This window comes from Telopea speciosissima, chromosome 3 (assembly GCF_018873765.1).
Source record: "Telopea speciosissima isolate NSW1024214 ecotype Mountain lineage chromosome 3, Tspe_v1, whole genome shotgun sequence".
NCBI lineage: Eukaryota > Viridiplantae > Streptophyta > Magnoliopsida > Proteales > Proteaceae > Telopea > Telopea speciosissima.
Genome location: NC_057918.1, coordinates 23,531,796 through 23,546,252, shown reverse-complemented (window position 1 = coordinate 23,546,252; position 14,457 = coordinate 23,531,796). Strand labels below are relative to the sequence as shown.

General features: G+C 38.4%; 1 protein-coding gene across 1 annotated transcript; it reads right to left on the bottom strand.

Moving 5' to 3' along the window:
- Positions 1-558: 558 nt before the first annotated feature.
- LOC122655936 (uncharacterized vacuolar membrane protein YML018C-like) lies at positions 559-12,839 on the bottom strand. The gene is made up of 8 exons (XM_043850328.1): positions 12,579-12,839; positions 9,989-10,384; positions 9,246-9,460; positions 8,453-8,523; positions 8,224-8,325; positions 1,130-1,247; positions 905-1,040; positions 559-806 (listed from the first exon to the last, which is right to left on the bottom strand). Exons 1-8 carry the CDS (start codon positions 12,657-12,659, stop codon positions 744-746), a joined length of 1,182 nt encoding a protein of 393 aa, XP_043706263.1. The 5' UTR covers positions 12,660-12,839; the 3' UTR covers positions 559-743.
- Between the last annotated feature and the right edge of the window lie 1,618 nt (positions 12,840-14,457).

The window sequence follows — 14,457 nt, the reverse complement described above, 5'->3', positions numbered from 1 at the left end:
ATATCCAAAATACCCTCAAACTCGATCCTTCAGCCTTATCTTAAAATTGACATAATTTGTCAGAAGCTTAGAACTAGATAATTTAATGCAATGGATTAATAGTTTCCAAGCTTAGAACCTAGATACTTCAATGCAATGGACTAATAGTTTCCTTGATGGAATTGACTCAAAATGAAAAGGAAATTAAGAGATAATTCAACCAAACAAGTTAAAGCGGTGCAATCAGCCAATCACTTTGTTGAAGAAAAATATGTAGGCAGCTTTAGTGGCATTCTGCAAATGTGGCGCTATTTGGACAAAATGTAGAATTGCAGGAGGCCTAAGAAAACTATTGAAGTAGGCATAAAAGAGAAGAGCAGAACATCTGAATAATTTGAACAAGCAACATAAGGTTAGACAATGATGTTTGGACTGTGGATTAAAGCTGGATTCTTCAGAGTACCATGTAATTGCATCAGCTTCTTATATGTTCCTTCAGGTCTTCTAACCAACAGAAGTACACTCTAGAAAATAACATGAAACCTACCTAGGGTTTTCACTACGACAAAAGGATTGATCTTTTTCTGCAGCAACTTAATTCATTGCCAAACACTATCTTAAAACTACGTTTGCTATCATAGCTGTACAAAAAGGAGATATTCAATCTTATCTATGTAATTTGCACAAGATCCAGTTATAACAATTCCGTAGTTTATTCAGTGACGTAAGAGACCTGTCAAAATCGTTTCTTTGAATCAGGCAAGCTATACGTTTATCTGGTACGAACACTTGTCTGAGAGGTTAGCTATAACAAACCCTGCAAAAACCTGTTCAACAGGCAGGCCTGTTCAGTAAAACATCATGATGTATAGATTTCACCAAAAAGTTAAACATGGATTATGAGTGATTATGAACATAGGAGTACCTGAACGGATCCAAATATATAGATAGCAGAATACTTGCGACCGTAAATAACCATGTCTGCTACCATTGCCAGGGGTATTGTGAGTGACATGCCCAAGGTTGCAACTAATGGGGTTGTCCAAACGACAGAAAGGGCCCTGGTTCAAATTTAATTTCAAAGTTACTGTTTTGGTGAAGGTATCAGGGTATGTGGAGAGGAGAAAAAGAATACTTATGATGTATATACCAAAAGTAATCCGAAAGAACACTTCCAAGTAAGCTATTTAGCAACACCACTTCTTCAACAGATGCCGAATGTGGCATTCTAAAAATTGGTTCAATCCCCAGAGCAGTCAACGGCCATACTGCATAGCAAAACGTAGAATATGTAAAGGGGGTCCCTTATGTAAAAGGGAAGATGAAAGAAAAACTGTCCACAAGAACAAGGCATTAAAAATCAAAAAGGAATCAGACATCACAGAGATAGATATATAAGGACACCTCAACTTGTAAATTTATCCTTTTTTTTGTTGGGGGGGGGGGGGGGTTGAGGGGGCCTTGTCTTTCAGTTTGTGCCTTTTGGGGGGTGGGGAAAAGGTGAGCAGTAGAGTGAGAAAAAACTTCTTGCTGTCCACACATCCATCCACTACGTCATTAACATGCTCATATTTGCAAAGAAATGGTGAGTAGATTCCTCATTTATTATTACCAAATGCAAACACCTTGACTTCTGAGTTCTGATCATGGCACGCAAAGGTGTCACGGGTGACACACACCTCAGCTGTTCATTTTGCCAGCTACCTGAATATTAACGATCTTCAGTGGTTCCTAGTTTGTAAATAATCTCTTTGAATTAAAGACTGAGCTATTGCTTAGAAGCATTTGACCACTTTGTTCCAGCTTCACCATATTTGCACACTAAAATGCTGCTGAATAAAACCTATATTTCCATGAGATGTATTGAATTCAAATTTAATTAACAATTCTGGAAGTTACATAACAACTATCAATAAATAAAGTTGAAAATCCTCTGCTCCCTTTGTATCAATACAAAATTTCTTATGCAGATGGCTGACAACTGGTTCTGGAACATAACAGGATTTCAATAAGCACACACCCAGCCATTTATACACAAAATCGATTTGCACATCCATAATGGACCTTGAACCTTTTGATTGTATATTGCTTTTGTGTTATTCTCTAGATTTTATTTGGATTTAGAATCTATCTTGGAAATAAAATCACTAAAGAAATTGGGAACAGACAAAATTATTCCCACTGCAACAAATCATAACAGAGGGGTCCACCAGAACATCTGTAAATAGCCAGCTATAATCCTTCAAAGGATTCAAATGAATGAAGATCCTTGGTCTTTCTTGACCATAGTACCAAAAATTAGTCCTATACTCCCACCTTATAGTACAGAAAGGCCCTAAACAGATGAGGCTCTAAACCTATCCATGATATATAAATCCTAAGCAGTCTCAAGGTATTATAATTTTTTTATGACAGCAAGTCACAATATGTCTAGAAAGACACATGACACTTTGAGTGAGGTTGATGTTTGTATGTTTGTTGTCTAAAAGCCATGCAACTTCATGTATTAACAGTGCGCATGGAGGGTTTGGCTTGAAAAAGGATCACTGAAATTATAATAACAGTGCCATGGACATATTTAAGAGGGCCTCTCTCTCTCTCTCCTGTTGAACCGTCTTAAATATGTCCATAGTCAATAACAGTTCCTAATCCTTACCCAGGAAAATTTCTATTTGTTTCAGATGGAATATTTGGGGAATTGAACTTGTGTCAATGAGACATAGGTCCACTCTATTTATAATAAATTGAATGAAGTACAAGTTACAATAATACCCTTAGGGCAACACAGACTAAACCCTATTGGACCATTATACCCTTGTACCCCATATTACAACATTCCCCCTCAAGTTGGTGCATAAATATCAACCATGCCCAACTTGCTAACAACTGAAACAAAGTTTTTACTAGGTAAGCCCTTAGTAAATGCATCAGCCAACTGGTCACCCAAAAAGGGACAAATGAAATACAAACAGGACTCTGTTCGAGTTTCTTCTTGATGAAGTGACGATTAATCTCCACATGTTTGGTTCAGTTATGTTGAACCGGATTATGGGCAATACTGATCGCAGATTTACTGTCAGAGTAGAGACGCATGGGCAACTCAGATGGAACTCCAAGTTCCTGAAGTAATTCTTCAACCAGAGTAACTCACAAATGCCATGGGCCATGGCACGAAATTCTGTTTCTGCACTAGACCGAGCCACGACAGATTTCTTCTTGCTCCTCCAAGTGACAAGATTGCCACCAACATAGGTACAGTAGCCAGAATTAGATCTCCTATCATAAGGGCAGCCAGCCCAATTAGCATCTGTGTATGACTCAATGTGAAGGTGATTATGGGGTGAGATGAGAACACCTTTTCCAGGAGCAACCTTTAAATAACAAAAGATCCGGTATACTGCATCCAAATGGGTTGAATAGGGATCATGCATTTACTGACTCACCATGCTCACAGCAAACGCTATATCTGGGTGAGTATGAGACAAATAAATGAGTCTCCCAACTAGCCGTTGATAACTAGTCTTGTCAACAGGTTCTCCTTCCTTGCTTCGAAGATGAGAATTTGGTTCTACAGGGGTGTCAACAGGCTTTCAGCCCAACATTCCTATATCAATCAATAGATCAATGGTGTATTTCCTTTAAGAGAGTGAAATACCCTTAGCCGAATATGCTATTTCAATACCGAGGAAATATCTCAATTTCCCTAAGTCTTTGGTTTCAAATTTCTGTCCCAAGAACTGCTAAAGTGAGGAGATCTCTTCTATACTACTCCCAGTGATAACAATATCATCTATATAAACTATCAAAATAGTGGTATGTGTAGGAGTTCTCTTGATGAAGAGAGTGTGATCGGTATTGTTTTGCTTGAATCCGATTGATACCATTGCTTTATGGAATCTTCCAAGCCATGCCCTGGGAGATTGTTTCAACCCATACAAGGCACGATTAAGTTTACATACCTTCCCCTAAGTCTTCTGAGAATGAAAACCTGGAGGGATGTCCATGTATACCTCTTCTTCAAGTTCACCATGGAAGAATGCATTTTTTACATCTAATTATTGAAGATCCCATCCTTGATTCACAGCATATGATAAAATCACTCTCACAGTGTTCATCTTGGCCACCGGTGCAAACGTCTCCTGGTAGTCAATCCCATAAGTCTGGGTAAATCCTCTAGCAACTAGCCAAGCTTTGTATCGATCCATAGACCCATCAGCTTTGTGTTTCACAACAAACACCCATTTGCATCCTACAACTTTCTTCCTTGAAGGAAGAGAAACCAATGTCCATGTATTATTTTTCCCAAAAGCTTACATTTCTTCATTCATGGCTTCTTTCCATTTAGAGTGTGCCAGTGCTTCCTACCAAGTGTTAGGTTTAGAAACAGACGACAAAGAAGAAACAAAGGCATGAAAGGAAGGAGACAAAGAGTTATATGACACAACATTAGAGAGAGGATGTTGGGAACATAACCTTTTTGGTTTTCTAACAACAATTGGTAAATCAAGGGATGGATCACTAGAAGAAATAGGCTCACCAGACACATTTGGAACACATGGTTGACCTGAATTTGGGAAGTCCAATCAACGAGGAGAGATAGTGGTGGTCGTAGTATTCTGCACTTTATTTTTCTTCTTTCGAGAACGAACAAACATCTTCAATGGAGAAATAATGGTGGGCTGTGGCTCCCCCTGAACCGTGGGCAGGAGAGAAGCAGATTCTTCTTCTACCATGGGCTGCTGCTCTTGACTAGTAATACCACCAGACATTTCAATATCATCTTCCAACATGGGAAGCTCCATAGGGGCAATCACAAACGACACCTCTTCACTTGAAGACTCCCCCTGAAGAGGTGCAGGGTAGTACGAAACACTCTCTTGAAAAATTACATCCATGGTAACAAATAGCCGGCGGGATGGAGGATGATAGCACTTGTAACCCTTCTGTGTAGCAGAGTATCCCAAGAATATGCACTTAATTCCCTTTGGATCAAGCTTGCCATGCATATGGTGATTTCGAGCAAAGGCAACACACCCAAACACCTTAGGAGGAACAACAAATGAGGAAGAGCACATAAGAAGATCAAGAGGGCAGCGATCATCCAACATTCGAGAAGGTAACCGATTCATCAAATAAGCAGCCATTAAAACAGCATCAGCCCAAAAACGAGGAGGAACATATATAGCAAACATCAAAGATCGAGCAATTTCCAATAGATGGTGATTTTTTCTTTCTCTAAGGCCATTCTGTGCTGATGTATCCACACAACTGGTCTGGTGTATAATTCCCTCATAAAAAAGATAGGATTGAAGATCACCAACCATGTATTCCCACCCATTATCAGTCCTTAGAATTTTAATCCTGACATCAAATTGGGTTTGCACTAGTTTATGGAAAGTCTCGAAACAATGGGAGACATCACTCTTTTGATGAAGGACATAAACCCAAGTAGTACGACTAAAGCAATCAATAAAGGTCACAAACCAGCGAAATCCAGAGATAGACACACAACGGGTAGGGCCCCACACATCAGAATAAACAACACCAAAAGGAATTAAGTTTATATTATCAGAAATAGGAAATGAATGTCTTGTTTGCTTTGCCAAAGTGCAAGCAGCACAAATAAAAATATCCAGATTACACTGTTTTAATAAAGAGGGAAAAAACTTGGATAAGACTCCTAAGGATGGATGGCGCCCAAATGCCGATGCCACATGAATTTCAGATAACGCACAGGAAGATGCCTCAGGGAGAGAAGCCACAGTAGTTAATGCAGAAGGACTATCAAGTAGATAAAGACCACCAGCCATCCTAGCATTGCCAATCGTACTTCCTGTATTCAGGTCCTGAAAAACATAATGAGACGGATAGAAAGTCACTTTACAATTTAAATCCCTAGTAATGCTACTAATAGACAAGATTAGTAGAAAATTTAGGGACATGGAGAACTGAAGAAAGGAAAATACTAGGAGAGCATTTAATGGATCCTTTTCCTGAAACAGAGGATAAGGATCCATCAGCCACACGAACCCGATTAGTACCTGATAATGGAGAATAATAGAAAAAATGGGAGCGTGATCTAGTTATGTGATCAGTAGCTCTGCAATCGATTATCCAAGAGGTAGGAAAACCATCCGAGGAACATTGGCCACCAAAGGAAATTACCTGAGGAGTCATGGGACTGGGGCTATGGGAGAACAGTAGTAGAGGCAGCACTGGCACTGGGAGAAGCTCCAGAAGAAGTAGTCTCCAACATGGTCATCAAACGATAGAGGTGGAGAAGCTCATCAGAAGACAGAGGTGCATCACCGGATGGCTCATCAGAAGCCGTATGATGGGCAGTAGCTGAAGCTTGACCACGACCACGAGTGGGAGGAGGTTTACCATGTAACTTCCAACAACGACCACGGGTATGGCGCTCCTTCCCACAGTAGTCACACTTCAAAGGGGCCTTTTCAGAGGAGGACCCATCAATCCCACGAGCAGAAGATCCCTGGGTAGAATTCCCACGGGAGGAGTACCTGATGTGTAGATGGCAGATTTTTCCATGGGAAAGGTATGAACCATGGCATTACGACGGCTATCTTCAAAAGCAACGATAGCATAAGCCTGCTTAAGAGAAGGTAAGGGATCACAATTGAGCACATGTGCCCGAATCTGATCAAACTTCATAGTCAAACCAGCCAAAAAACCATAGACTCATAGCTTATCTTCCCATTTGCGAAATGCAACAGTATCAGTCTCACATGTTGTAGTAAATCCCATAAAAATCCAAGGTCTACCAATAACCACACATGGTATTGTAATACTTGGAAAGGGAGAGATCTTTCTGTTGCAGGTTATGGATTTTGCGTCGAATATCATAACATTGAGCATCATTGCCCACCTGGGAATAGGTAGCCTTGGCAACTTTCCACATAGTAGCAACAGAATCAAGAAGGAGATAAGCCTAGGCAATATTGGGATCAATAGATTGAAGAAGGTAAGACATTACCAAGCACTCATCGGTTTCCCATTTAGTGAGAGTAGGACCATCAGCAGTGGGCTTCACAATGGTTCCAGTAAGATGGCCCTTAAGACCACGAGAACCTACAGCCAAAGAGCAAGACCGTGACCACATCAGATAATTACTGCTATCAAGTTTGACAGTATTGGAATGGAACGAAGGATAGTCGCGTTCACGCTGCTGGACTACTCCTCCCTGTTCGGTAGATGCGGTAGACTCGTCTGACATAATTGCTGATTGCTCAAAATAGGGAGAAAAAATCACCACATATATTCTTCAAAAACACTTAAAGAATATTTAGACCATAAGTGTAGCAAAAGAGAATCCTTGGTGGGAGAAAACACTTCACCACCAAGGGAGAAGGAGGGAGATCAAGATGGCGGTGAAGGGTGGCGGTGGTGTTGGGCTGCCGCGAGAGGGAGAGAGAGGCGGAGGCGATGTGGTAGTGCTTCCGTGAGAGAGAGAGAGAGAGAGAGAGAGAGAAGGTGGAAGAGGGGCGGTGGTGGTTTGGGTGCTACCGCGCGAGAGAGAGGGGGCGGAAGAACGACGGCGGCGGTGGTGCTAGACAAGAAAAAGAAGAGAGAGGGAGAGAAGTGGTGGCGGCAGCGAATTGTTTAGGGTTTCATGAGAGGGGCGCAATTCCTAAGGACGATTCTTCTCCTTGCTCTGATACCATGATGGAATATTTGGGGAATTGAACTTGTGTCAATGAGACACAAGTCCACTATGTTTATAATAAATTGAATGAAGTACAAGTTACAATAATACCCTTAGGGCAACACAGACTAAACCCTATTGGACCATTATACCCTTGTACCCCATATTACAACTGTTTCCTTCATTAGTAACCATCAGAAACAGGGAGACATTCTCTCTTGCCGGTTAAAAGAAGTACAAAGAAGGGACCCTTGAATAGAATAGAGAAAAAAATAAATAAAGGGGAAAAATTGCGGCACTGGAGTTTAAAGAATCATAGATTGGAACATTGCCTTGTATCAATCACAAAGAACTGAAATTTCAACATTCAGAAATAAAATGATTCAATATAAGTTTGTTTAATATTAGATGCAAAACCATGTAAATACTCTCTTCACAATCTGCCAGTAAAAAGACAATTACTATCAGGTGGAATGTTAATTAGGTACAGCTACAAACACGCAAATGAAAGTGAAATATTGTCAATATTCTAAGTCAGTTTCTCAAGATCAGAAAACATGATGACAGATAATGCCTCTTACCAAGCCACCAAAGGCCAAGAAGAACAAAAAGTCCAATATATCCAAAGAATTTTTGCAAATCAATTTTTTCTCCTTCTGATCCAGAGGCTTTCTTAAGTAGGACTGCAAAAATAGGCAGTAGTCCATGTGTCACATAACAATTTAAAAGCAAAGACCTGATATTGAAATTGATCACTTATATGTGACTGAAACAGTTAATATCACAGGTTATAAAAGAAAAATGCTCCACCAGTGAATAGGCCATATACTACTGCAGAAAGGAGACCAAATATGTCACCCATCATGGACTGTGTTGTACTCCTGGGAAACATGTAAAGGAAAGAAATGTCAACTTAACAGGAACATAAAATCCATGAGATACTTTCTGAAATTAAATCTCTAAAGAAAAATTAGCAGTAGGCATAGTTACAAATTATTGTGACAGGTAGAAAAGAAAAACCAAGAAATGTTTACAAATGTTCTATAGGTTTTAGTGAGTAATTTCTAAAAACTTTGTGGTATTACAGGTAGCCTCTTCATGGGCTATTCTTATATGTAACTTGTGGAGTATATATATTCCTGTGATAAGACACAAAGCTTTTATTCCTATTGTTCATACTGTAAAGAAAGAACCTAAACAACAATCGGGACTATCAATCTGTAAGACCATTATTGCTGAAAGATCTACAATTATAGTAATAACTTAATTAGAATAGAATTCTAAACAAACAGTTAAGAGCATCTGATTACTCTAACTTTTGGACTATGGCCAGTCCAAAGGTGGAATGATGACTGAAAAGTGAAAATTATGGATAAGACAATCCCTGAGTTGTTCAGTTGGTAATGCGTCTAGAACATTAGCTATTTAATATTTACTAATGCAGTGAGACGCAGAGTCAAAATAATGAATAAAAGATGCTTTTTAGAACTACTGGATTAGGATTTGACAGACTGATGGTGGCAATGATCAGTAACACAAGAGTAATTAGATAAGGAAGGACCTAAACATTCACTAAAGGATCTCAAAAGCTGAATAATCTTACGCTGATATGCTCTGTGTCTCATCACGTGCCCAAGTTTTTCCAAGTGTTGTCATGGTGACACCAGCAATGCTGACAAACACGGCAACAACCTTTGCCATATTTATGGAGTCCTGGCCAAAGTACGCTCCAAAGAAAAGGGTGAAGAGTCCAGATGTGGAATTCAAGACTGTGGTACTTGCAATGCTTGTGTTTGCTAATGCACTATTGGATAAGTACTGCATCAAAGTAAAGGGGGGATTTTCAGTAACAATCAAAACTTAAAATCAAGCCAAAGGTTGCTCAATACGAAACAGAAAGCAGCAAGATTTTTTATAATCGAATATTATATATTTTTTTCTTTGAGTTCAAAATAAGAATAAAGAAACCTCAACATGCATATGACAGAGTGAAGAGAGTCTACAGACTACAAAGCTGCAACATGACAGCTCACAAATTGATGGGTCAAATATAAAGGCCTCTAGAAGTCCAAGGCTTGGTTGAATGACCCAAGCCAAGCAATTAACCAATCACATTCTTTATTATAGTAGAGCAATTCCCAAAAAAAATGAATAAAAAGATCAAGAGATATGGTCATTGATCGCATAATTGCTCAAACGGTATAAGAAACCTACAAATGATGAGTCCCTTTATTCCCATGCCACTATGCCAGGATTTCTTGGTTTCCTTAACATACATTTCATGTAGTACAAAGAAAATACATAGAGAGTAGATGGGACTGAAAAGTCAAGTAAGAAACACCTAACCTCAGTGGTAAACCATAATGGAGCCAGATAGAAACTACACTTTGTGATTTCCCATGAGCTAAGTTCACAACTACGGTTTAGTGGGTCAGATTCGTCTTCAGTGCTCTTAGCAAGCAAAGGCCTTCCTTCTTCCCATTCAAAAAGATCCATATCATTAATCAAGCAAACTCTCATCTCTTTTTCTAGACTATGATGCATTCCATTAATTCTAAGGGGAGTATCAAGCCCAATTGACGAGCTCATTATAGCATTTGCACGTAATAGCTTCTTGAATGACTTTATACGTAGGAAGCTGCGCGTCCAGTCCCTAAGAACTGAGATGGGTAGATAGATCACCATAAGAGAGGCCCCCAGATAAGTGATTGTGAATGGTTGTTTGTACTTTGAAAAGATTCTCTGCGTGAATGAACTTTAGTAAGTTAAAGATCCTGTACTTGAGAAAAAAAATGTATATGTGTATGCACACACATGAAGTAAAAAAAATTCTCTTACAAACAAAATTATATTGTAATAAATTAGAGCATAAATTATTTTTTGTAGGACCAATTCAACCTTAGATGAATTAGATGGAAGCAGAAAGTAGAAACAGGAGGCCCAAAGCAAATGTACATGATCTTCTATATTAAACATCTCAAATATGCATATTTCCTTAGGATATTGCTCATAGATATGTCTGAGTCTACTTAGTGTTACAATCTCCATATGTTATACATCTTTTCTACTTCCAAACAAGCAATCGACAACAGATTTGAAGACCAAAAATTAGACAACTTATTGCAAGAGCACTTCTTTAACTTTAAATTTCTCACCTTATCAAAGTGAGAACTGGACAAAATCTTACGATGCCATTTTTTATCTTCAACTGCTAAAGAAATAGAGATAAAGAGGAAGATTATCTCCATAACAGAATCAGATCAGACTTTGCATATAACCTACAAATAAAATCCATCAAAGGTGTATTCATCCATGGTACAAGTACGTCAAATTGATTAGCTTTAGGGCCCAACAAAGTCTCAGCATAGAAGTAAGTGCAGGTCAAGCAACAATTCTCAAACTCCATACTTACCATAGTTGTCAAGGCAGGCGCCTAGGACATCTTGGTCATCTTGTTGCCTTGCACCTACCCCACCCCCCACCCCCCCACCACCTTGGGTCGCCTAGACAACATGACAACTATGACACATACAACAGTTCAAGCTCGAGTTGGCACAGACAAACTTACAAACTAGCTATTAAATGTTTTTACACCTTTACAATAGAGATTCTAATCTCTGTAAAGCTCCCCTCCCTTTTTTTTGTTTGTTGGGCAAAGGGGTAGGGGGGGGGGGGGAAGGGGGAGAGGTTATCTTGTAAGAGATATTTTTAAGGTGGAAAACAAGAAAAGATAAAATAAGGAATGTACAAATTAGAGGTAATTTAGAATAGCTTGATCCATGATAAATTGAGAAAGTTGTCTGATGTGGTATGAACATGTACAATAAAGATCCATAAATGCTCAGGTAAGGAGTAATACGATTCAGACTGGAGGAGCTGAAAGAGCAAAGGGCAATCCTAAAATGACTTTGGGAGAAATGATGAGGAAAAACATGAATGGATTAGGGTTGGCAAAAATTACAGCTCTGAATAGAGTTGAATAATGAAACAAGTTCCATGTAGCTGACCCATTAGTAGGGATAAGGCTTACTTGAGTTGAGTTGAGTTGTAAAACAAACACCTAATACGAGGAATTAGATGAGACAATTTGACTGTTTATAAGTAGCAACAGGGAAACACCATGAAAGTGTCATCTATAAGCAACAGTCTGAACTCTGAATTCAACACCATTAGTATAATAGGGTTAGGATTGGACTGGGCAGGGTTTCCTCTGACCTTGACCCAAACTCAACCTGATAATGGCCGGAGTTATCATTTAACTCAGGCCTCAATTGAGCCCAAACATTCCCGACTAACCCAAAGGGCCACAAAAGGTTCATCATCAGAAGAAACAATAGCAAAGGATTAATTATTCATATATAAAAAAAATTAAAAAGTTGAGCTAGGTGATACACAGAAGAAGAAAAATGTTTCAACAGCAATTACCTAGACATTACAATTAAAAAATGAAAAAGTTTGTTCAGAAAGAGGCACCTTATCGATGTCGGTACTCGGCATTAAACAAGAAGAAGATAAAATTAGCATTTGAGCGTTTTATGCTCCAACATGCTGGTCTTCATCAGTTTCAGTTTCATATAAGCACAAAAAGTCATTTGCATTAAACATTAAATGGATCCAACATTTAATTCTGATAAGATTGACAAACAGTGTAATAAATCTACAAACACCAAAGAAATTCATGAATGAGCTCGAAGTTGTCTAAGAAAAGGACAAGATATTTAAGAACATGAGTTTCATCGTTACTCCAAAGTGGAATTTCTTTATTAAATTCTTAATCACCAACCAATTCAATAGCCAAGCCTGCCAAGCCGAAAAGAAAAGGAAAGAAAAAAAGAATTGCCAAAAAGAGAAAATCCAGACTACAAGAAGAAAATAAAAGTAAGAAGACTGAAAAATCATTATTGGACCAAAAGCTGAAAAATATGAGCCTCATTACCTGTGTAATCTCTGCAGAAGCAACCCAGATGAACACAACACCACCAATCAAGAATAACCCAGTCCTGTATCTCCAACCCATTATCGAATTCAACAGTAAAACCCAGAAATGGTCCTGAATTCCCTTTAAGATAGGGAAATGTTAGAGACCTTCCATCCTCCTTTTTACTATGAAAGAAACCCTCTTCTGCACCAAACTAAGCTCTGTTGGTTACCAGAAAAAGAAGGAAGAAAAGGAGGAGACGAGAAGTCCAAATGAAGCAATTTTTCTAAACAAGCACGGAATTTGATTAGATATTTCGGGGAAAAAATCAAGAAATTGGTGTGCATTGGCGGTTTGATCTCTATAACTGTACAAGTGTACATGCAAGATCCCAGTCTCAACGTTCACATCAAGTCCTCAACCCCAATGCTCTTGACATGGCTCACTGAAGTAATTTTGAAATTACAAAATCACCCTTCCCATGAGACAGTTGTTGGCGTTATCATGAATTCATAACTGTCATTTATGATTTATCAGAAAAAAAGTTCTTGGGATTAGGGAAGTGATTTGGAGCCACTCGGAGTTTCCATGGCTCTTTCACTCAAGGTGTGCACTGGTGGTGTTTTGATTTAATTTTGCAGAGAGCGGGTCTAAGAGATTTGGGCATTTAAAAAGCTTTGATTCTTCAGTTGGATTTCTACGGCGTGTTTGGTTGATCTGAAACGACCAGGATTTTTTTTTGGATAAATTACACATCACCCCCTTGTTTTCAATCGAAACTCAGATGACCCCCTGGTTTTTGAAAAAACTCAAATCACCCCCTGATTTAAACCCCAATATGACAAATTAGTTTCTACCGTTAGTTTTATACTGTTAAATGATGATGTCAGCCAGTTAAATAAATTTAAATTCCTAAACTACCCTTGACATCCAAACATGGATTTTGAAGGGTAGTAGTGTAAATTTAATTCTAATGTTTTAGTGCAAGGGTAAAATAGTCTTTTCATATCAATAACTAACAGCAGACTAACACCGTTACTGTAGAGGGGGTGACTTGAGTTTTTTCAAAAATCAAGGGGTGATCTGAGTTTCGCTTAAAAATCAAGGGGTGATGTGTAATTTACCCTTATTTTTTTATAACAAGGTCAACTTATTCAAAATATCGTGTCATGGTCATAGTTTTTTTTTTTTTTTGGTGAATAAAAGGAAATTTAATTAAACATAATATTAACAAGAGTATCCAAGCAGTCAGTTGAGGACTTATTAATCCTAGCATGTCTAGCTAAGTTATCCACAGACTGTATCAGTGATCTAGGTTGTTTTAAAATATTTACAGACTAAAAGGAAGAGAGGGATTGGGAGATATCAAACAAAAGTGAAAAACATTCCTAAGGCCAAGGGAAAAGTTCTTTAGCAGTAAACCAATCCTGAATTTGTTGTGAATCTGTCATGGTCGTAGTTGACATGGCTGTATAAGACTTCATCAACCATAAAGTAGAATTAGGTCATACTATTGTTACTTATTGAAAAATAAGTTAACATGTTGAATTCCCTTGAAACATATTGGAAATTATAGGAAACAAAGTAAGACACTTAAGTGCAATATATTCCCAATGACAGGCTACATATATGACGGAATATTTAGAAATGTTCCATTGATGTATGTTACAAGCTTTTTATAATCAGTCTCCACTAGAAATCGCTCACACAATCTGAGATTACCTCCTATAGACCACTTCTAACTACTGCTAACAACCATGTGAATTAGTCATCTCTTAAGTTTCTATACCAAAAAACTCAAATCATATGACACATCATTTATTAAATGTTTTCCATAACGATCCAAATATTGACTAAGAATGACGCAAGAATAGTAGGACATGGTATAATATACAAT

Bases quoted from the DNA above. Each gene is read 5' to 3' on its own strand.
- LOC122655936 (XM_043850328.1), bottom strand. From the start codon at position 12,659: ATGGGTTGGAGATACAGGACTGGGTTATTCTTGATTGGTGGTGTTGTG. The intron at 9,461-9,988 runs GTTAGGTGTTTC...ACTTTGATGCAG, and splicing joins CATTATGGTTTACCACTGAG to TACTTATCCAATAGTGCATT. The intron at 1,248-8,223 runs GTAAGAGGCATT...TTTGCTATGCAG, and splicing joins TCTTGGCCTTTGGTGGCTTG to TATGGCCGTTGACTGCTCTG.